General features: G+C 42.2%; 1 protein-coding gene across 3 annotated transcripts in view; it reads left to right on the forward strand.

The window, feature by feature from the left end:
* Positions 1-21,672, forward strand: part of cdk19 (cyclin dependent kinase 19) — a 35,622-nt gene that overhangs the window by 11,265 nt on the left and 2,685 nt on the right. The window contains exons 3-12 of one of the 3 annotated variants that reach the window (XM_030782061.1): positions 4,979-5,089; positions 6,771-6,911; positions 13,727-13,784; positions 15,986-16,117; positions 17,376-17,519; positions 18,108-18,177; positions 18,513-18,585; positions 18,733-18,830; positions 19,236-19,314; positions 21,188-21,439. In XM_030782061.1, coding sequence (XP_030637921.1) covers positions 4,979-5,089; positions 6,771-6,911; positions 13,727-13,784; positions 15,986-16,117; positions 17,376-17,519; positions 18,108-18,177; positions 18,513-18,585; positions 18,733-18,830; positions 19,236-19,314; positions 21,188-21,439 — 1,158 coding nt within the window. The remainder of the gene's footprint in view (positions 1-4,978; positions 5,090-6,770; positions 6,912-13,726; positions 13,785-15,985; positions 16,118-17,375; positions 17,520-18,107; positions 18,178-18,512; positions 18,586-18,732; positions 18,831-19,235; positions 19,315-21,187; positions 21,440-21,672) is intronic. The other 2 variants (XM_030782062.1, XM_030782063.1) reach the window with 2 other exon arrangements.

Consider the following 21,672-nt stretch of genomic DNA (forward strand, 5'->3'; position numbering starts at 1 on the left):
TGAAGGATCAATATTTGAGTTTAGGGTAATTGCATGAATAAATGACCAAAAAAAAAAAAAAAAAACCCACATGATTCAGGGTTTCAGCTTTGCCGTGTTAAATCTCTTCTTTTAATCTAATTGTGTAGATTTGTCGGGATGCCTTCCTACACACAGTTAAAGACTGAATTACGCTTGAAAAACAAATTTCTTAGTTATAGATGTTGATGGATCATGACAGCCACAGGCCTAGCTAAGCCCTAGAGGTGTTTTTTCAAAAACTGAGAAAATTGCAGTGTGTTGCAAATGTGTCCAAACTTGCCTTGGCTGACAAGTTAAAGTGATTCATCTCTGTATGGGCGTAAATTGTCTGAACTCATGACTGTGTCATGCCTTTACGTACTGGTCACTTACCGCTGTAGGTACGTCACAGTGAATAACAGATGCTTCTCGCTCGTTTCAAACTCCACTGTACAACGACACAGCTATAAACTTCTTATGAGGGAAATGCTGAAAGAACATGGTTAGACCCATTAGCGATGTAGTTTCCTACAGGAAATTTTCAGTGAAATCAGGAGGAAAAAGTGCAGTCCTTTGGGTGTCTTGTAGGGTTTTTTTTTTCTTCTCCACCGCCGACTGCTTTTCGTTTCAACATATTTGTTTCAAGAGCCATTGTGATTGTGAAGATATTGATAATGGGATTATTCTGTAATAGCAAAGATTTCAGACTTAAAAAAAAAAGAAAGTATGGGACATATCTAAACTGTGGGACTGTGACGCTTCAAATATTCCTCGGCACACCATCTCCCCAACCTTAATCGGATAGCCATTAAATGATCAAGTTTGACATTTCAAATGATCCATTTAATCATTTTCTATGATCATTTCAGCTTTCAGATTTCAAGGTTAAACTCATAGCTTTTGTGCACAGTATCTAAAACCATATTTTTGAAAAACAGCTTTGAAAGCTTCACCCAACAAAGGATGGAAAACGTTGTGATCTCAGCTGGGAACCGAGTTTCCCAATATCAACAACAGTCTCATATTAAGTCCTTCAGTCAGGTTATACGACCCCGTGCGGTTTGGGTGGTATATTTCAGAAACCATGCTGCCGTCGCTTGTTTGCATTTCGTCTGCTTCACCAACTCTCAGAAATCACTTGCTTGCCATGTGATGTTGCGAAAGGGCGCGTCGGCCGTTAGCTCTGGATGATCAACCTTTGCTAGTGTCTCCTCTGAGTATGCCTGTTTTTCCCTCTCTTGAATGCTAAGTGTTACCACTCTAATCTCTGGGCTAAGTTCCCTTACCTCAAACTGAAAAAAACTGCCAAAATTGCTCCACGTCTTTTGATTGTAATGGCACTTGAAGGCTTTTGGTCAGTCCAGAGCAGTTGGAGGTCTTGGAGCTTTGATTGTAAATGATTGTAAGTGGAGCTTTTTCCTGCAATGAATGGAAAATACTGTTTTTAAAGGTGTGCATAGCTGCGTACAGTGTGACAGCATTTGGACTCTAGTTCAGTGGTTCTGAATGGTTTGGAATCAGGGCCAATCAGGGCTTTGCTTTTAGCACTCTCTTTGGAAGATTGACCCACTTTCTCGCTTTAATGGCAGTAAACAACTTTGTCAGTACATCCCAGCACGGTTTCCTAAAGTGTTCTCTTAGACTTTTTTTTTTTTTTTTGGCAGTTTTATTCACCAACTTCACACACTTCATTCAGGTTGATTTTAAGGGTATGTATTAAACAACGCCACAATTAATTTTGCATCTCTCAGATTTTATTGAAAGTTTTAGAACGGTATTGTATGTAATGGAGAGCCAGTTCATTACAATTCCATTGTGTTCCTCTCTGGTGTTCTAGGAGGGTTTTTTTTTTTTTTGTTTTTAATTTTCATCTGTCACTTGATGTATTGAAAGGACATTACAAGGTTTTGACAAAGCGTAGGAAATGGGAAGAGCAAATGAATCTCGGTGTTTACTCATCAAACTGCAATCTCCATGCAGATGAATGACTTTCATGATTGCTCCATCTTCTGACACAGGACCTTAATATATGACCTTTTGACCCATGGAGCTGTTGTCATTAACTGAGCTTCTCCTCCTCTTTGGAAAACAGCTTGAACAAACAAAAATAGACTACAGCTTTGTTTTTGCTCCAAATGGAGTGAGAGGCTGTGACTTAGGGATGCATAGTATTAGAGAAGAGACAGTCTTGGAACATCCCGGTTGTCTGTGTGTGTGTGTGTGTGTGTGTGTGTGTGTGTGTGTGTGTGTGCGCGTTTCTGTGTAGATTTGTCTGTTTTGAACACCCTAAAAGAGTGAGAGTGTGTTTATGAATGTATTGAGAGAGAGTGTATGAGTGTGCGTGTGTGTGTATGTGTGTGTGTTTGTGTGTGTGCGAGCATGTGTGTGTGTGTTAGTGTGTGCGTGTGTGTATGTGTGTGTGTGTTTGCACATAGTTACGGCCTTGGGCTGAACCTTTCTGAGCTGGGTCAGCGTCAGATTCTCTCTCAGTATGGAAAATTTCTCCTGGGAACCTTGCCATCTTGCTCCTGGTGATTACAGTTGTTCGATTGTGACAACAAAGACAGTCTCTTCTTCCCCTTTTTTCCTCTCCTTCTCTTTCTCTCTCTTTCTCTTGCTGTCGAGGGACTCTTGGTCTCTGAATGTGGCAATATCTGAGCGGTTTTAACGTTCAGGACTTTCTTTGCTGCCCCTAAACCACAACAATATAGCTTATGTTTATTAGCTATCTTCACAGCAATCATCTCCTCTGCTCTTGATATTCCAGAAGCTGTGTTTGTGCAGTGTCTTTGCACAGACTGCAACTTAGCCATTTATTTAAAGGTTGTGTGTAAAGCCCCTGGAACTAAAAACTCTGAAATTACAGACGACTGTGAGTTACACATATAAATATCTATATTTTATGGTTGCTTTTTTCTGTGTTTCTTTTCTGTGTTTGCAGTGAGGAATGTAATTGGTTTTGCCCTGCAGAAGGGCTATATGGTTAAACCTCTGGCTTTTTGGCACAATGCCGTGTCATAGCGCTGTGGATTAGACAGTGATTAAATGCTAACCTCACTAACCACTCTCCTCACTGGCCCGTGGCAAAGGCCAAACCAAACAGCCAACACAATCACCCTATTCTTTCCCTTCACACACCAACACACACCAGCTGGAAGCATCTGCATCTGTGTGTGTGTGTGTGTGTGTGTGCGTTAGGGGACACACAGGAGTGTGTCTGTAGGTATGCAGAAGTGTGTGTGTGTGTGTGTGTGTGTGTGTGTGTGTGTGTGTATGTGTGTGTGTGTGTGTGTGCGTTAGGGGACACACAGGAGTGTGTCTGTAGGTATGCAGAAGTGTGTGTGTGTGTGTGTGTGTGTGTGTGTGTGTGTGTGTGTGCGTTAGGGGACACACAGGAGTGTGTCTGTAGGTATGCAGAAGTGTGTGTGTGTGTGTGTGTGTGTGTGTGTGTGTATGTTGGAAGGCATCTGGGGTGTGCGGATATGTATGTGTTTGGAGTTGCGCAGGAGTTTATGCGTGCATGTGTGAGGGTGTGTGAGGAGGTATATGGAAATGTGTGGGTGTGTGCCAGTGTGCCTGTCTGGGTGTGTATGCATGCCTAGGGATATGTGCGTGAGTGTGTGTGTGTGTGTGTGTGTGTATGTGCATGGTTTCGCTTTGCTGTGAAAGCGTGTGGCTCTTCTCGGTAACAGTAAGTCTGTGTCAGCAGAGACTCTGAAATACTAGCCTTACACTGAGAACTAGCACCTCAGCTTCGATGGAAAAACAGTAGGGTGTGTGTGTGTACGTGTGTGTGTGTTTGTGTCTGTGTGTATGCACAACCCCAGCTCAAGTTAACTGAAGTTAATCACATTGGGTGGACATATTTAATAATGCATAAGATAATCAGTAATGTCAGACACTAGCTTAGTCTTACACTAGAAAAGGGTCACAGTGCAATCAGAACAGGCCAAAGGATTTTATTGATTTTGGATAGGTGCTATGTTGTTAGCCAATGAGAAAACTCAATGAGAAATGGTTGGGGGTGGAGAGTTTTATGGTGTCACACACTGTGTGGGACTGCCACATTTCAAGTAATTCAATTTCAACAGCAGTCTTACAATCCTAGCTTTGGAATGACTGATGTCATTAGAATGCAGAGGATTCCAAGGGCAAGTGTTAGGGGAAAATTCTAGAACAGGAACCCTCACGTATCATTTCAAGCCATCTGAAACGAGAACAGAGTCCTCTGTGGCCTGCATGTCCATTCTGCTGATTTAATTGTGTGGACATAAGGATGTTGACTTCAGATCCATTAGCAAATGTACCGTTTTGCTAAAAGCAGGGCCTCATTTATCTTATATAAGTCACTTATCGACAGAAATGGACACGTATGGCTTCAGGGCCGTGGTGTTGAGTGATTTTAATCTCTGATTACGTTCTGAACTGTCATCTGATCCGAATGACGAAAATCATATGGGAATTGAATGATGAATTAGAGGTCGCTTCTGTAGTAGCCTGTTAGGGGAGAATGTGTTTTTTTCATTGACTGTATATCTCAGATTCAGACAAACCTTTATTATAGTGACAGTTACCACTATGGTTTTTCAAACCTCATGGTAAAAGTTTGTTTGTGAAGGATATATTCCAGAGAAGGTGTATACGGTTCAATAGTTCAAATAACAACAGAATATTTGAACCGCCAAGTTGACCTCCTAGCATTCTGCAGTCCTGAGAGACTTATGTTCTAGCCGTAATATAACCCACCTGAATGTATAGTATGCTTAAGGTGCCCTGAGGCACCCTGACCAGCTTGGACAGGGGTGTGTGTGCATGTGTGGCAGGCAGGCTGGGTTAAAAGCCTACATACCTATCAGCTCTACCTGACAAAATCAACTCCCCTCCTCTGTATAAAACATGTTATTAAATAATTGACTCAGAGGAAATTTAATGCTGATTTTTGTGTGTGTGTGTGTGTGTGTGTGTGTGTGTTTCACAGTTGCTGAGGGAGCTGAAGCATCCAAATGTGATCGCTCTACAGAAGGTGTTTCTGTCTCACAGTGACAGGAAGGTCTGGCTCCTCTTCGATTACGCCGAGCATGATCTGTGGGTAAGTCTGTCTCTCTCTCTCTCTCTCTCTCTCTCTCTCTCTCTCTCTCTCTCTCCCTCTCTCTCTCTCTGCCCCCCCCCCCCCTCTCATCTCCAACTCTTATCTCCAGTGTCCCGTGGCTATATATTTTCCCCTGGACTCACATCATAACAAACAAATATGATCTGAGTTTTCAGCATACATTCTTACTACAGAGAGGAGAGTTACTGAAGTGCATACTCGTTTTCTAATTGTGAATGATCATAAAACGGCACAGGTGTGTGGATTAGACAGGAGCACATCCCATGAGATTTCACTGCACTGAATGGCTTTCTTGCAAATGCCATGAATCCAGACAACCAGAGCCCTGATACAGGTGAAAGCCAAACACTGCATATGCTTCCAAAATGCTTGGTCAATGCTTAACCATGTTGGAGTGCAATGAAGCGACTTTTGTACTGTTTTATGAGGAATGCATCTGACAGTGAGACACGCTGTAGTCATCTTGTCACATCCTGTGAGTTCTGCCGTTCAGCTACAGTCAATCTCTACGCTTGCATTCATTTAAGACTCATCTGTATGACGGGCCGACTTAGATTTTCTGCATTTGACTGTGCATTTCAACCCCAATGAAATCCGTGTACACCCATGTTATTTTAGTTCAGAACACCAGAGAGTTTTTAGAGTTGTTTTTTCATGCAGTAAATTTCAGTCTCCGATCCGGAGCAAAGTTGCCTTTGCTTTTCCTAATTCTAAGAATTCCTCCAACTCATCTCCAGGGATCAGCTGCGGAACACCTGCTCTGTTTTACATTGGATTTGTGTCGCGCTCCCGACCCGATTTTTTTTGCACTCTATGAATTTCAACTGATTTGCAAACTGCGTTGCTAATAGTAATGGACTTGTTTTTGGCTGATTTATGTTTATAAACCCCTGTTACATTTACCCCCCCCCCCATCTCTCCACAGAGTGTTGTTTATTTGTCTGACTAAGTGACTGACTGTCTGACTGACAGACTGACTGACTGACAGACTGTTGTTTATTTGTCTGACTAAGTGACTGACTGACTGACTGACAGACTGACTGACAGACTGTTGTTTATTTGTCTGACTAAGTGACTGACTGTCTGACTGACTGACTGACTGACTGACAGACTGACCATCAGACTGTTGTTTATTTGTCTGACTAAGTGACTGACTGTCTGACTGACAGACTGACTGACCGACAGACTGACCATCAGACTGTTGTTTATTTGTCTGACTAAGTGACTGACTGTCTGACTGACTGACTGACTGACAGACTGACCATCAGACTGTTGTTTATTTGTCTGACTAAGTGACTGACTGTCTGACTGACAGACTGACCATCAGACTGTTGATTATTTGTCTGACTAAGTGACTGACTGCCTGACTGACAGACTGACTGACAGACTGTTGTTTATTTGTCTGACTAAGTGACTGACTGCCTGACTGACAGACTGACCGACAGACTGTTGTTTATTTGTCTGACTGTCTGACTTACTATCTGACTGACTATCTGACTGACTGTCTGACTGACAGACTGTTGTTTATTTGTCTGACTAAGTGACTGACTGTCTGACTGACAGACTGACTGACAGACTGTTGTTTATATGTCTGACTGACTGAATGACTGGCTGACTGACTGACTATGTAATGACTAAAGGTCCAATGTCTTTTCCCCAGCACATCATCAAGTTCCACCGAGCCTCCAAGGCCAATAAGAAGCCAATGCAGCTGCCCAGAGGGATGGTGAAATCTCTCCTCTACCAGATCCTGGATGGGATCCATTACCTCCACGCCAACTGGGTCCTTCACAGAGATCTGGTCAGTAACAGAAAGACTGTTTGCTTACAGCACTCCCTAGCAGTTCATGACATATCACACTTCATAACACATCAAACATGCCGCTAAACCTTTCTGCTAACAGTGCTTATGACTCACAAACGCTTTACTGTAAGCTGTTATGAGACAGGCGAGTTGGATCTGTTTTTCATGTTTGTGGCAAAGCGCTATGAACAACACAGTGTGTAATGTGTTATGTTTGTGCCATTATATTTTCCTGTGCATATAGTTGCAATCCAGTTTTTCTACTTATGGAATCCTGTGTCGTGACATAATCTGTGATGCAGGGGGTGTTTTTTGGAGTAGCTAGTCATAGACAAAACAGAATTCTGGCATGTTCTTTGCCTGTTCTTACCTTTGATTCTTGGTTGCAGTTATCTGGCTAACAGCAGATTCTGCTTTGTGGAATACTGCAAAGCTCAGTAAGGAATCAGGATTAATCATATTTGTCAGTGTCATACATCCAAGGTGTTCTAGCCAGCATCTCTCCCTTCTCTCTCTCTCTCTCTCTCTCTGTGTTATTGTCTGCATATGTGTTTTGAAACCATGTGTACTGGTTCGTGCAGATACATAAATACTGTCCCCCTCCTCCTTTACCTCTATCCCTCCATCCAGTCTGTCATTATCCTGTAAGACTCTGCCTCTCTGCACTTTCCCACAGGGGCTTTTGCTGAATTACCAGCAGGTCACCTGGGAGATAGAATCAAGGAACAGACAGTGATGTCATAAAGGGTCATCCACGGAACTTTTACGTGTGTATGTGACACAATAGAACGTTCATTCATTAGAACCAGTCGAAACTTCAGCTCCCTTTGCAGTGGGGATTTTTAAAATAGTTATTGGAATGTTCACCGTTTCATTTTTTTTTTTTCCCCCAAAACGGGTCACTTCCCCTCACATGAGTAGTATAATAATAGTGGGTCATTCTCCGTCCAACATGTAGCAATAGTTTTGATCCCTCTCCTGCCTTTAGCAGCCAATATAAACCCTTCAACCCAGAGCCAATGGTCTTCTGGCCAAGTCTTAGATTTAGATTTCTGTTTGATTTAGTTTTTTTTTAAGTTTGTTTTTGGAGAAAGCATAAGTGTGGTTCTGTTGTTTGTGGTCAAGGTTGTTGAGACGTAAGAAGGACAAGACATGATTGTAAATGACAGCATATATGTGGGGAGTTTGAGTTGGAAGAACTGCTGTGCTGAGGGAAATTACACCCAGATGGTTGGACAGATAGATGGATAAGTAAATCAAGAGAGACACACACATAAAACACGTGGATCTATAGCTAAATGGAAGAGTAAATTGACAGAGAGACAGAATAACAGACACACAAACCAATGGGGAAGATAATGGGCTGATATATGACCAGTTAGATAGACAGATATATAACAAATCCCAGTGAATTGAAAGTTATAAAGACTCTCATTGTGATGTAATCCTTTGATGCCAGATGGATATTATGACATCAGTCTCTTACCTCACTTCCTTCACTAAGCTTCAGATTCACCCTTAAAACTCTGCCGCAATTTCCGTCAAGTCACAACACCGGCAGAATGTAACGATTCTGAGACCCTTTGCTCATGGAATCCTACAAGCTTTTGATCAGCCGTTTAGATTAGGATTACAGAAAAGAAACATGGTGTTGCAAGAAAAGCAGTTTAACGTTCGGCGTTTGATTGCTTTTGATGTGAATGTTAAACCGTAACGTGTTGAAAGACTTAGAGGGAAATAGATCCACAGGAAGAATTCGAATGCATCTCTCTCTCTCTCTCTCTGACTCTCTCTCTTTTCCCCTCTCCTGTCTGCACCCTCTCCCCTCTTCTGCTGCCTGTGTTAAATGAATAAATGAATGAATTATTGGCTGTATGAAAACATTGCGCAGCACTTGTGTTAGTTAGGTAGCTACCCAGTGACAGATGTGATGTGCTTATGTGTGATGTTCGATATGCAATAATTAAAACATTACTGTTAATCTGAAGTAAATTCACAAACACACCGTGTATCAATATGACACGGTTTACTAAACATTTCAGTGGATGCTAATCCACTGCGAACAACATTCATCTGATTTGCATCAGAGCAGTGAAACATTTGTGAAAATACAAACACAGAATTGTTTGTATATTGTCATTTATTCTTTATGAAGAAAAGAAGCAATCTCAGTTTTTAGATGTGTCGGTTTTGTTTCTCTCTTTCTTTTTCTTTTTTTTTTTTTTTTTTTGCCTGAGAACAGTCTGTCATGTTATCTGGACTCTCCGTAGTTTGCGTTATAAAATTATCTGTTGTGCAGCTGCAGACTGCAAAGGTTCTTTCCCTTTTCAAAAACAAACATGTTTCCATTGTTAAACCTGTTCTTAAAGACATTCCCTGGGTTTGTTTTATTCTCTTTGAAGGTCAAAACCCTTTATCAAACCTTTACACTGAAGCCACTGAGTTTTTCTGTCATTGTTATGGCTGCACTCCTGCTTCTCTGCCAAGGTTAATCTTTTTTACCCACAATGCCGTTTTACTTCACACTGGTTCCTGCCATTGTGGATTTAAGGCTTTTGGCCAATCCGATAATAAGCTGATGTGTCTGTATGTGTGTGCCTGTGTGTTTGTGTGTGTGAGTGCCTGTGTGTTTTTGTGTGTTTGTATGAGGGTGTGTGTGTGTGTGTGTGTGTGTGTGTGTGTGTGTGTGCAAGCGCGTGCGCGTTACGTTGTTTATCCATTCTTTGCTGTCTGCAGAGAGCTGTTTGTTGTCAGTGACTTTCATCCTAATTAAAGTTTTATATCTGAGGTCTGAGGTCTTTATGAATGGGCGTCTGCCGTTCTGACGCTAAGCTGCCCGAATTGAACTCTTCAGAATGACTGAACAACAACAACAACAACTAAACCACTCTGGGCACTCACCAAATATCAGTCCCTTACACAAAAAAAGTTATAGATTATTAGTAACTTTTAGAAATAACTCATAGTTTTGTGAGTAGTTGCCAGAAATATGTTAATGCGTCTTGACTAGAACATCTAAGTGTGTGTATGTCTAACTTATGGGGCTGAGATGGTTTGGATTCCTGCAATAAGCAAGTACACTCTAACTGAATTCAGTGTGTCTAGTTTCCACTGCAAAATTTCATTTCTGCCAAATTAGATTATCTTCCTGCAAAAACAAAGGTGTCACAGGAATTAACCCTTTATAAATCTCTATCAAGAGACAGAGTCCAGTTCAAGTTGAGAGAGAGTGAGAAAGAGAGAGAGCAAGAGAGAGAGAGAGTGATATTTTCCCCTGTAAATGTCCATTAGAGTAGATTTAGTGTAAAGATCTTATCTGCGGTTGCTTGGTAACAGTGTTTACACTGGGAGAGAATGGGAGAAGAGGAGTGAGGCTATGCAGATTGGCCTTGTTTCTGCATGTTGTGTCGAGCTGTTGAGTCAACCAGTTTACCAGACATTCTTTTTAAACCAGCAGCTGCCCCCCCCAAAACAGAGTTGTAGTTTGTGCTTTAAGACCATATATGTACACGCCCTACAGCCTCTGTTTGGTTCTCTTTTGTGGTTTGGTGGGAAAAAAATTCCAAACTGTTTCTGCCCAAGCCTAGGGCATATTTTTCTACTTTGTCAGTGGACAGTCATTTAAGAGTGGTGCAGGGGTGAGACTTGCGAAAACCAAACTGTCAACCTCTCGTGTTTATGTGTGTGTGTGAGTGTGTGTGTTTGTGTGTGAGTGTGTGTGCATGTGTGTGTGTGTGTGTGTGTGTGTACATGCATGTGCTTTTACATGCGCGTGTGTTTTTGCATGTGTGTGTGTGTGTATGTCTGCGTGTGCATGTGTGTGTGTGTGTATATGTGTGCATGCGTGCGTGTGTGCGCGTGTATACATGTGTGTATTTGTGTGTGTGTTTTGGGGGGCATTTCAGAGAATGCTCTATGTGAAGTCTTAGGGAGACTGTACCTCGTGGAGCACCATGTGTGTGTGTTTGTGTGAGTATGTGTATGTGTGTATATGAGAATTCTCTATGCGAGATTTTAGGCAGACAGTACAGTGTGTAGCACCGTGTGTGTGTATGTGTGTCTGTGTGTGTGTGTGTGTGTGTGTGTGTGTGTGTGTGTGTGTGTGTGTGCGTGCGTGCGTGTGTGTGTGTGTGTGTGTATGCAGTTGTGTGTGTGTATATGAGAATGCTCTATGTGAAGTCTAAGGGAGACAGTACAGCGCGGAGCACCGTGTGTGTTTAATGCCCTGTGCATACTCAGCAGTTATGTAACTCCTAACGTTGTCTACACAACCTTGTCTTCCCTTCCCCCAGCTCTCCAGCAAACCACCCCAACCCCCAGCCCTCCTGTCCTGCTTATGTAACAGCCAGCAGTGTGTGTATGTGTATGTGAGTGTGAGTGTATGCCAGAGTGAAGGACAGAGTGTGTATGTGTATTTGTCCGAGGGAGTGTTTGAGTGTGTGTGTGTGTGTGTGCGCGCGTGTGTGTGTGAGAGAGAGTGTGTGTATTGTGTGTGTGTGTGTGTGTGTGTGTGTGTGTGAGAGCGAGAGAGTGTTACCGGTCATACTGGAATGCCAGCCAAGCCAACATACAGAATAACAAATGCAGATTCAGTCTACATGCCAATCTGGCTTTAAGATCTTGCATATTTAATAAACAGAGACAAGAATCCCATGGTTAAGATAGCCCACCTTTTAATGGTGTTTCTGGGTTTAATTTGTCAGCTGCCTCAACCACTCACATGTTCAAAATGTTGGTTTACACATTCAAATTCTCAGGGAAATAACCTCACTTTGTTTGACCACTTTTGTTTTTTGTTCTTTTATCTAATCTGACATAAGTGGGTGTTCGTGATATGGATCTGTAGAAGAGCAGTAGTCTATAGCATGTGTTATGTTCTTGTTCAGTTTACTAGTAAATGTGTACAGTATGATGGTGCTAATGTACAGTAGCAAATGTACATGTTCCAGGAAACTGTGCCACCATAAAATCATTAGAAAGAGGGAGAGGGAGGGAAAGAGAGGTAGCAGGGCAGAAAAGAAAACAGGAGAGAGCATGAGAGTAAGATGGTGTGACTTATGCGGTTACCTACATAGAGGGAGAAGTATGGAGAGAGAGAGGGAGAGAGAGAGAGAGATATGCACATAAAGCTAAGACACGATCACATGCCTTACTCAGGGAAGAATACACATTTCTCCTTCCCCTCCCAGAGTGATTTATGTATTCTGGCCTCCACCTCAGATCACAGGCGCAATGCCAAGCATCCAGTTCAAAACCAATGGGGAAAAAACAAAGGAGAAGCCGCTGCCTCGCTTCTCTTTCATCTCGTCGAAAACAACGCCAGTCACAACGTAATGCTCGGTCATCTTTCAGAGTGCTGTAGAATCAGACACGTTGTGTTTTAACAGATATTTCCACGCTGCCAGCTGCTTTTGTAGAAATTGTTTTCCTTACAGATTAAGTGCAAATAGATATCTTGGAAAGGAAAGAGAGTGAGGGAGGGAGAGGCAGAGAGAGACATTGTAGGGTACTTCTCTAGAGCTTTACCTACAAACCCAGTTAATCAGGGATAGGAGGAGTGTTTTGAGCACTGTTGTTGTGTCTGGAGAGTGTGCTGTCTTGTTGTCCTCACATGTAAATAAATGAGCTCAATAGTAATGTGGTTACCTTAGCAACAGCGAACCTGTTTTCCTAGAGCGGAGAGTCCAATGAGATGCATGTTAGTGTGGAAACTGGAGATTCACAGACACACAAAACAACATTAAAGAGGCAGTTGATGGTGTTAGTGTGTTTGTTTGCTCTTGATTGTTTGTTTGTTTGTTTGTTTGTTTTTAGGGATACAGTATTTCTGCAAGAGTGGCTCAGCACAATAGCCTGCTGTCTTTATATGTCTTTTGGAGATCGTTTCTATCTGAATCTATTTCAACCTAACAACAAATGCGTGTATACAAAATGAATGTTTTCTGTTAAAAAAAACAGAGTTTGTGCACAATTTTGCATGTGTAGAGTAATCCTGTAGAAGGTCTTAGTGCTGAGGTGTTGGTTTATGCATTTTATTCTTTCTTTTCTGTTTTCTCACAGCTTCTATAAAGGTTTTGTATTATGTGACATTAGTGTCACTGGCATCATAAAACAAAATGAGAACATGTGATTATTTGTTCTAAACACCTGCACTCTAATCTTGTCTTGATTGACTGAGTGATTAATATGTACTGAGTGAGGGTATTTTTTTTAAAGAAAATGGCTAAAAGGCAATGCCAGATACACACAGAATCTCCATTTGTCCAGTTCCACCGCAGTTTGTCGTGTTTTGCCAGACAGATAATTGCCAGATATTTGTGCTTTTTCATCTGTTATACATATGCCGGACAAATCGATGCCCGTCACTTTAAAACTCCTGGTACCAGGGGGAGGGGGGGGGGGGGGCTACAAACTGTAGTTTGTAGAGATAAGAGACTAACTTTTCACAAAGATTTCACAAGGCAGCCAAAAGATAAAGTCAGTGTTAAAGTGTAACTTTAATAGTCACATAAGTGTGACTGATATGTAAACAAACAGTTTTTAATAACCCCTCATCTGCACTGCCGTCCCATTACTTATGTGGACTTCTTGTCTGTCTTTATGAACCATCTCTAATTTTGGGGAACAAATTCGGACCTAACAGTTATATCCTATCTTGAGGCAATGCAAGAATTTGTTTTAAAAAAATGGCATGTTTCTTTTGTTTCTTTGGTAGGATATTGTGTTTTCAATCTAGGGTTGTCAGACTCAGTGTAGAGTTACCACCCTCAGTAAATAAGGTGTGTTTTTTAATAGTTATTTTCCTTCTGCAGAAACCAGCTAATATCCTGGTCATGGGAGAGGGACCTGAACGTGGCAGAGTCAAAATCGGTAAGGAATGTTTGAGATACTATGCTTACACTTCACTGTGTGGTTATTTGGCTTGTAGCATAAATTTTATGTATCTCTGTCACTGATATCTCTATCGGTGAAGATCCGTGCTGTTGTAAGCAAGCCTTGACTTTTTGCACAACTACGTGTTAGTCAATGGGTCTTTATGTCGAAAGCAGGCAGAGATCAGAAAAGTTGACCTTCCTTTCGCCTTAAAGGGTCACCCTCAGTGACTCCCATGCCTACTCAGCCATGTTACATAATAGTGCGTGGAACTACTCTGGAGTGATGTCACAGGATAGAACCACCAGAGTTCTATTTTTATCTTGGAGCGGAACGCTTTATTGAGCTGGGTTCCTCTGGACATTCCGACGCCAGTTTTTTTGGGTTCAAGAGTATACTGTTGTAGCATGGTTAACACAGTTGATGTTGTATGAACCTATAATAACAAATTTACTCTAGGATTCAGCACTGTTTGCCATCACAAGTCATGTAACATCTCCCACAGGTTTCAACGCATTAACAGCTCCTACCGAAGATAAGTTGAAGCTAAGAACTTCAAGCTAACCTGTGACACTTACTGAGCAATTAATGTCCAAAGACTACCTGAGGATGGGGTCCTAAGCCTAGGGTGACCGGGTGTCCCACTTTGCGTTGTACTGCACAGCATTTTGACCCTTTGTCCTGCATAGTGAGATAATGTCCCGCATTTTCATTGGTCATTTGGTTTTTAATTGTCACAAACAAAAATACATGGATGCGTTCTTTTACCCACCTGGCCCATGAGCCACTTATGCTGTTGCGGCATAGTTTCTACTCTATTTAATAGCGCTATGTCAAAAGCAGCAGCCTGGCTCATGCAAATGCAACCTAGCCAAGCTTTTCTAGAAGCCTGGCTTTCATCCAGTGGCTGAGAAGAGAGCATTGAAGGCGGACATCAAGAGGCTGTGATTGCCGTGAATCAAACTGCATGCATATATGAAGATTAAAGCTACCAGGCAACATCATGGCCACAAAGAAAAGAAAATGTTCTTTTAGTAAAGAATGGGCTGTGACATATTCCTGGGTGTCCTTGCTTAACTTTTTCCAGTTAAGGAATAGTACAATTATATTAGCCTACTCCTCTCGACATTTTATGCTTCCGAGCGATCTCGCGTGTGATTGCTCTAACATTGCAAACGACTTAGGTTCACTGACAGCTTGAGAATCAGCCGTTAGTTGATTGGCAGGAGTTATCTAAAAGCCCTAGTCATCCTTATGACTACATGATGAATATCGATTCCGTATGCGCATTTATTTTTTCATGTTGTACAGGTTACTTTCGATTTCTTTTATTCTATATAGTTGTGTATGAGGGAGGGAATGTGATGGCCTAACTGGTGTGCTGTGGTATTGACTAGAGGACAAAGTGTAGGTGTTTATGAGCCAAAAGGCAGACTATTAATGTTTCTTATTCAGTTAGATAGACACTATATAAAAGTTTTAGGATTCCCTCACAACGTTGGTAACATGTCCCACATTAACTCACTACTTGTCCCACATTGGTCTTTTTGCATCTGGTCACCCTACCTAAGCCTCACAAACCATGTAACATGAATACACAGCTTATTACATTAAGCAGGGCTTCCAGTTCAGACATTCAGTATCAAAGAACAACAGGCATTATGTACCCTTTGTGCCAGCGACAGATTTGAAAAGGGAACTGAAGTAGCTGAAAGAACTGAGAGATAAAGGGAAGAGAAAAAGCATAAATGTAATGGGTTATCCTGGTGTGACATGAGTAGAAGTTTGGCCTAGTTTAAAGAAATGGAATTCCTTTAAAGCTCATCTGTAAGTCAACACCTTTTGATGGCAGGCGCCTTGGGTCCACACATTCCAGGTCAACTGCTGCTTTGCATGTTTTCTGTTGCGATTGCCTCAGGATTCACTGCCCTCTAACTTACCAATTCGGCCTGTCATTTTTTTTTTTTTTTTTTGAAGAGGCCATGTCTAGGGCTTTCAGAGTCAAGCAGCTTGCAAAGTTGATTTTAAAAGTTCAGGAGAGAAGGCTCAAACATTTCAGAGACATTCCTAAAGAACAGCAAGGATTGTACCATGTATGGGCAGAATCACCCACGATAACTTTGAAGTGGTGTCAGCTTTTGTTAAGGCTGAATTGTACTGTGGTCATTTCTCTCTGTCTGTTCTCCTGTTTTCTGTAGCTGACATGGGCTTTGCGAGACTCTTCAACTCTCCGCTCAAGCCGCTGGCGGATTTGGACCCGGTGGTGGTCACGTTCTGGTATCGGGCTCCAGAACTGCTGTTAGGGGCTCGGCATTACACCAAAGCAATCGGTGAGTTTGTACGAACAAAGTCCAAAAAACAGGACAAAAAGAAACGTTTCGGAGCATCACTAAACACTTGTCACCTTAGAAATTCACTAAATCACATGTCTAATGATCTGCCCTGCGATGGACTGGCGACCTTTCATCCAGTGAATGCTGGGACAGGCTCCAGCACTGCCCCCCCCCCCCGACCCTGATGAGGATAAGCGGCTTAGATAATGAGTGAGAGATATGTCTAATGAGAAAGTCCTTCATTCAGTTTCACATCACAGTTTTGATGTTCTGATTATCAAGTGTACTAGAGAGTCCTGACACGTCCTGACTACCAGGTGATGGATGAATTGCTGTGGAAACAGAAGAGCGAGGGTTTAGCTACAATCTTTTGTGTTATACCGATAAGCACGCTAATTCTCCATACTGGGAGGGAATGGGATGCCACTAGGGAGCTGGACTTTGCTCTTGGATTGTTTGCATTGACACGAATCTGTGTTCTCTTTGCATCTCCATTCAGCCCAACCTTCTTTTGACATTCACCCTTTGGGTGCTGAGTGTTTGTGACAGAAAGCACACTGCTATGTGCTGTTTGCCTGCAATTCAGGCATGTCTGGATGTTTAAATTTAGCAGGTGTGACAGGAGGACCTACTTGTTACACAACAGTGTACACACAGCAGACGTTTTTACACTCGTCCACAGCCACATTTGAATACCCTAAAGTTTGCCTCATGTGCTACAAATACCCACAGCCATGGATGCATTAGGCATTGGCAAAACCTCGCAACATATGTCTCTCACAAAAGTCTATAGAGATCACAGTGTGGGTCCAGTGTGACATATCTGCTTATGCAAAATGTATGTATTGAAACACTTACTGTCAAACTCACTGGGATTCTCAGAGGTTAAGTTACGTCTACACAGATGCTCTCAAACCTTCGGCATTCAGCGTATCTGTCTAACACCTGTGGGAAGTTAATTACTGTGGTAACGCCTTTTGCAAACCTGTGTTTAACAGCGTAAACTCAGGTTTACACATGTTCAGCATACATGTGTGACACTGTTAGCATTAGCGACACGCACAGCATTAGCGAATCCATTTAAGATTTTTTGCACCACTTTCAGACCCATGTGAAATCTTTACCGTGAGTAAAAGCTTGTATATTAGTAACATTTTTCCTTTAGATGGAAAGAGATAGAGTTTCCAAGAACACTCCAGTCTGATAACCAAGTCTGTCTACCAGTCTGATAACCAAGGTTTGTCGTTGTTTTCAGACATCTGGGCGATCGGTTGCATCTTTGCCGAGCTGCTTACATCCGAACCCATTTTTCACTGTCGTCAGGAAGACATCAAGACCAGCAACCCTTTCCATCACGACCAGCTGGACAGGATATTCAGCGTCATGGGGTTCCCAGCAGGTCTGCATGTCGTGCATCCCATCAACATACATCGCCCCTCTGCCAACACAATACCATTCTTTCACAGAGATACACCTCAGCAAATGACAACGCAACTTCACATGCAGATTAGCACCCAAGATTATTGTTTATGCCTGCTGGTTGTTGTGTAATTTAGAAGAGCTGTTTGGATGCTTGCAGAGAAATGAGGTAACAGTTGATGTGACATATAAATTGCTGATTTTGAAATCAAAATCATGTGCTGATTTTGAAGACAGAAATTTGGGTGGGGGGTGGTATTCAGAAATGGCACCGTGTCAGCCTGATCATGACCTTCAACACTGTCCATTTAGCACATAGGGTCAGAGAAACAAACCGTTCCTTAATGCTTCTCAGAAGCAATGCAATCGAATCCTTCCTCTTTAAATGGTTGTGTACCAGCGATAACAGATGTCCTGCTACATGTGCATTTAGCGTCTTGCTTCATTTTTTTTTAATGTTGCAAACTGATGAAGCAACCTTAACTGTCAAATTTAGCGTCGAAGAGTTCTGTCCATTAAAAGTACTGATATCTGTGGGGGTTTTTCTGGTTTTTTTTAAACCCTTCAGATAAAGACTGGGAGGACATTCGGAAAATGCCGGAATACCCAACGCTCCAGAAAGACTTTCGGAGAACAACGTGAGCCTTTTCCACCGGACATGTAGCTTTGTTGTATTAGACGAAAGAAAACCAAAAGTTTTCATCTGTTAACCATCATGTTCTTGCCAGAGCTCAAATCCACAGATGGGATGAATTTCACTGGCTGTGATAATTTGCAGGATTGTAGCAGCATCTTGCAGTTGAAAACTGTTGAAATCTTACACTTTATTATATTATATTATATTAAAAAATGTTCGGAGATTTAAGTGAGCCAGGTCTCGGCCTTATAATCTCCCATTTCTTTTCATCTCTCTGTCAATATTGAGAGATTTCTGTATCTCAGATACAGTTTTGCTTGCTTGTTTGACTCACAGGTATGCAAACAGCAGCCTCATCAAATACATGGAGAAGCATAAAGTCAAACCAGACAGCAAAGTTTTCCTGTTGGTGAGTTTGTCTTCCAGTAGTCAACTTTTACCCTCCCAAGTAGTTCAGTCATACAACCCCTTCATGCTCTATGCTAACCTATATATGTTAATGATATCAAGTTTGAAGTACGGGACTGATGCAAACACATTTGTGTTTGAAAACTAGCTCCAGAAACTGCTCACGATGGATCCCACCAAAAGGATCACGTCTGAACAAGCCCTGCAGGATGCATACTTTCTGGAGGACCCTCTACCCACATCTGAGTAAGTCCTGTTAAACCACATGTCTCAAACACTCACTCACTCACTCACTCACTCACACACACACACACACACACACACGCACACATTCACATCATAGGAGACCTCTGTAGTAACAATAGCAGCTATTGATTCTGTTTATTGAAAGCAGGTCAGTTCTGAAACAGCTTAAAATGGGAGGAAAGGCCATTTCACTGTTGCGTTGTCCCTAAGCATTCATACACTGGCTTTAAAGGGTGGCCTAAATCTTTGCTTTCAAACTGTTCTAACATAAACGTGACCCACAAAAAACACGTGCTTATTATGCCAGTGTTTCTGCAAACAGTCACTGAAGTTTTCATCTTGCCATGCGGATCTTTTCATGTTCGATAAAATTATGGATAAAAGCACACTTGTGTTGTTTTCCAGCGTGTTTGCTGGATGTCAGATCCCTTACCCCAAGAGAGAGTTTCTCAATGAAGATGAGCCAGAGGAAAAAACAGAGAAGGTAACCCCCTCCCCTCTCTTCCCCTCTCTCTCTCTCTCTCTCTCTCTCGCTCTCTCTCTCTCCCTCTCTCTAGCTCTCTCACTGAGCAACTAACACGTGCCAGTTAGCATCAAGTCCTGACCAGCATAACCAAAAGCAGATGATTATGGGGTTTAAGCATCATAACTTCAGCACAGTAATGTTTCCATGGTACACACATATAAACTGGTTCGAGATTGCGCTGTGGTGTTGTGCTGGGCTGGACTGTGGTGTGCTAAGTTACTGTGTTGTCTTGTGTTGTTTTGCTGCGTTGTATTATGCCCCCTCTCTCTGGCAGCTCTTATTTAGAACGACAGTGGAAATGTGTCCAGTGTGAACAGACGTCGTCAGGAGTTAGGAAAACGCCAGAGGAAAAGCAACACAAGCTGAGCAAATAGTCTCCGAATTGTCCAGATTCGAGGGCGGCAAGGTTCACAAGATTGTCGTGATCGTGCGGAAAAGTCAGGAAACCGTAACAGGCTCAGGGCACAAGCCTTCGGCTAGCAAAAAGGGAGAATTAGCAGTGTTAGCAACGTTAGCACAATAACCTCCTGTTGTTGTGAGGGCCAAAAAACCTAAGGCTTAAATCCTAAACCAGGGAAGCCTGTGAACCTACACAGGATACGGCATGGCCTGCATTCTGCTGTTTATTAACAGTATACTGAAGCCTTCAGTTCACCCACAGTTTTTTAACCCATAGCTCTTTAGCCCGATGCTAAATGATTTAATGAATTCTACATGCAGATACAATGCAGTTTGACCCCAAAGACTTTCGGTATTAACATCCTCTAAGACAAACACTCAAGGTACCTTCTTATTCGTTCCAGTCTGAAATATCAGCTATTTGTTCTGTATCGGCTATTTGTGTAATCACATTCCACAGACTGAAGAGCTGTGAAGAGCCTTTTTCAGAGGAACAGTCCACAGATACCTTGTTGAGTACTGATTGATAGTACAGTGAAGATACAGCCATTCCTCTGGAGACGCCTTACAACACCATTGTGCACTTGGCTAATGACTAGCCAAGCTCACAATACATGGAGAGAGAAAGAGAGAGATAGATGCCTGTGTGTCATTTTATCCTATACACTCTGGTGTCGTGAGCTTGTGAAATGGATCAAGAGCTACAAAGCTGTATGACCTTTGTTTTCTTCAAAGCCATCTCAATACATATTTAAAGAATGAGACACTGTCCAGTTGAAATGTGTACTGACACACATAACAACAAAGAGCATCAATGAGTTCAAGTCTATTGAGTGGATTTGCTCCTGACTAAACTTCCTTTAAATGCCTTCTTTGTGCCACCAGACAAGCAAAATCTTATTTTCTTTCTCAGTAAGTTGTTTTGCCACTCTTAGTACATTGCTGACTGTATTTAAGTTTTTTTTTTTTTCTTTTTAATGAATATCTTACATTAGTAATTGATTTCAGCTGTGATGTATCTTGACAGTAGAGCAAAGCATTTTTAATGTGCTGACTCATTCCAGTTCCAGTAATAACTTTACTTATTAACCAGACAGAATGGCCGTACCACACTATACCCTGCATTATGCACTATCTGTCTATCTATCTATCTATCTATCTATCTATCTATCTATCTATCTATCTATCTATCTATCTGTCTGTCTGTCTGTCTGTCTGTCTATTTATCTGTCTGTCTCTGTCTGTCTATCTTATGCATGTGTGTGTGCTTAGTATCTGTGTTTCTGTATTGTGTGTGACATATGTGTGTTAATGTGGTGTGTGTGTGTGTGTGTGTGTGTGTGTGTCGATTCGTCTGTCTGTTTATTGGCATTAACACAATATACTTATCTCTGTTTGTGTGTGTGTGTGTGTGTGTGTTTCTTCATGCAAGAACCAGACACAACAGCATCAGCAAACGACTGCGCAGGGGCAGGGGCAGACGCAGGCGCAGGCACAGACACAGCAGCAGCAGGCTCCATCCCAGCAGAGTTCTGCGCAGACCAATGGCACGTCAGGGACCACGGGGACCAACACGGGACCTGGCATCCAACACAGTCAGGACCAAGGACCTCCCAACAAAAAACCTCGTATTGGACCCTCTGGAACCACCTCAGGCACTGGAGTCCTCCAGTCAGAGTACCAGGTGAGATGGTGTCCAGTTTGAATTCAGGCCAAATCGATGGGTAGTGTGCCACCTCTTGTGTGTTCTCCTGCTGATTAGACGCAGGACACTAAATGCTGATTTAGTATTTACTTTTACTTTTGACATCCTAAGTGTTGTGTGCTGTATTATAATACACTGAACATCCTGTTTGGGTGAAAGTGGTCGCTTTCACAAGCACAAAATAAGGATGAGGACACTGTTTACAAACACCC

This window comes from Chanos chanos, chromosome 8 (assembly GCF_902362185.1).
Source record: "Chanos chanos chromosome 8, fChaCha1.1, whole genome shotgun sequence".
Classification (NCBI taxonomy): Eukaryota; Metazoa; Chordata; class Actinopteri; order Gonorynchiformes; family Chanidae; genus Chanos; species Chanos chanos.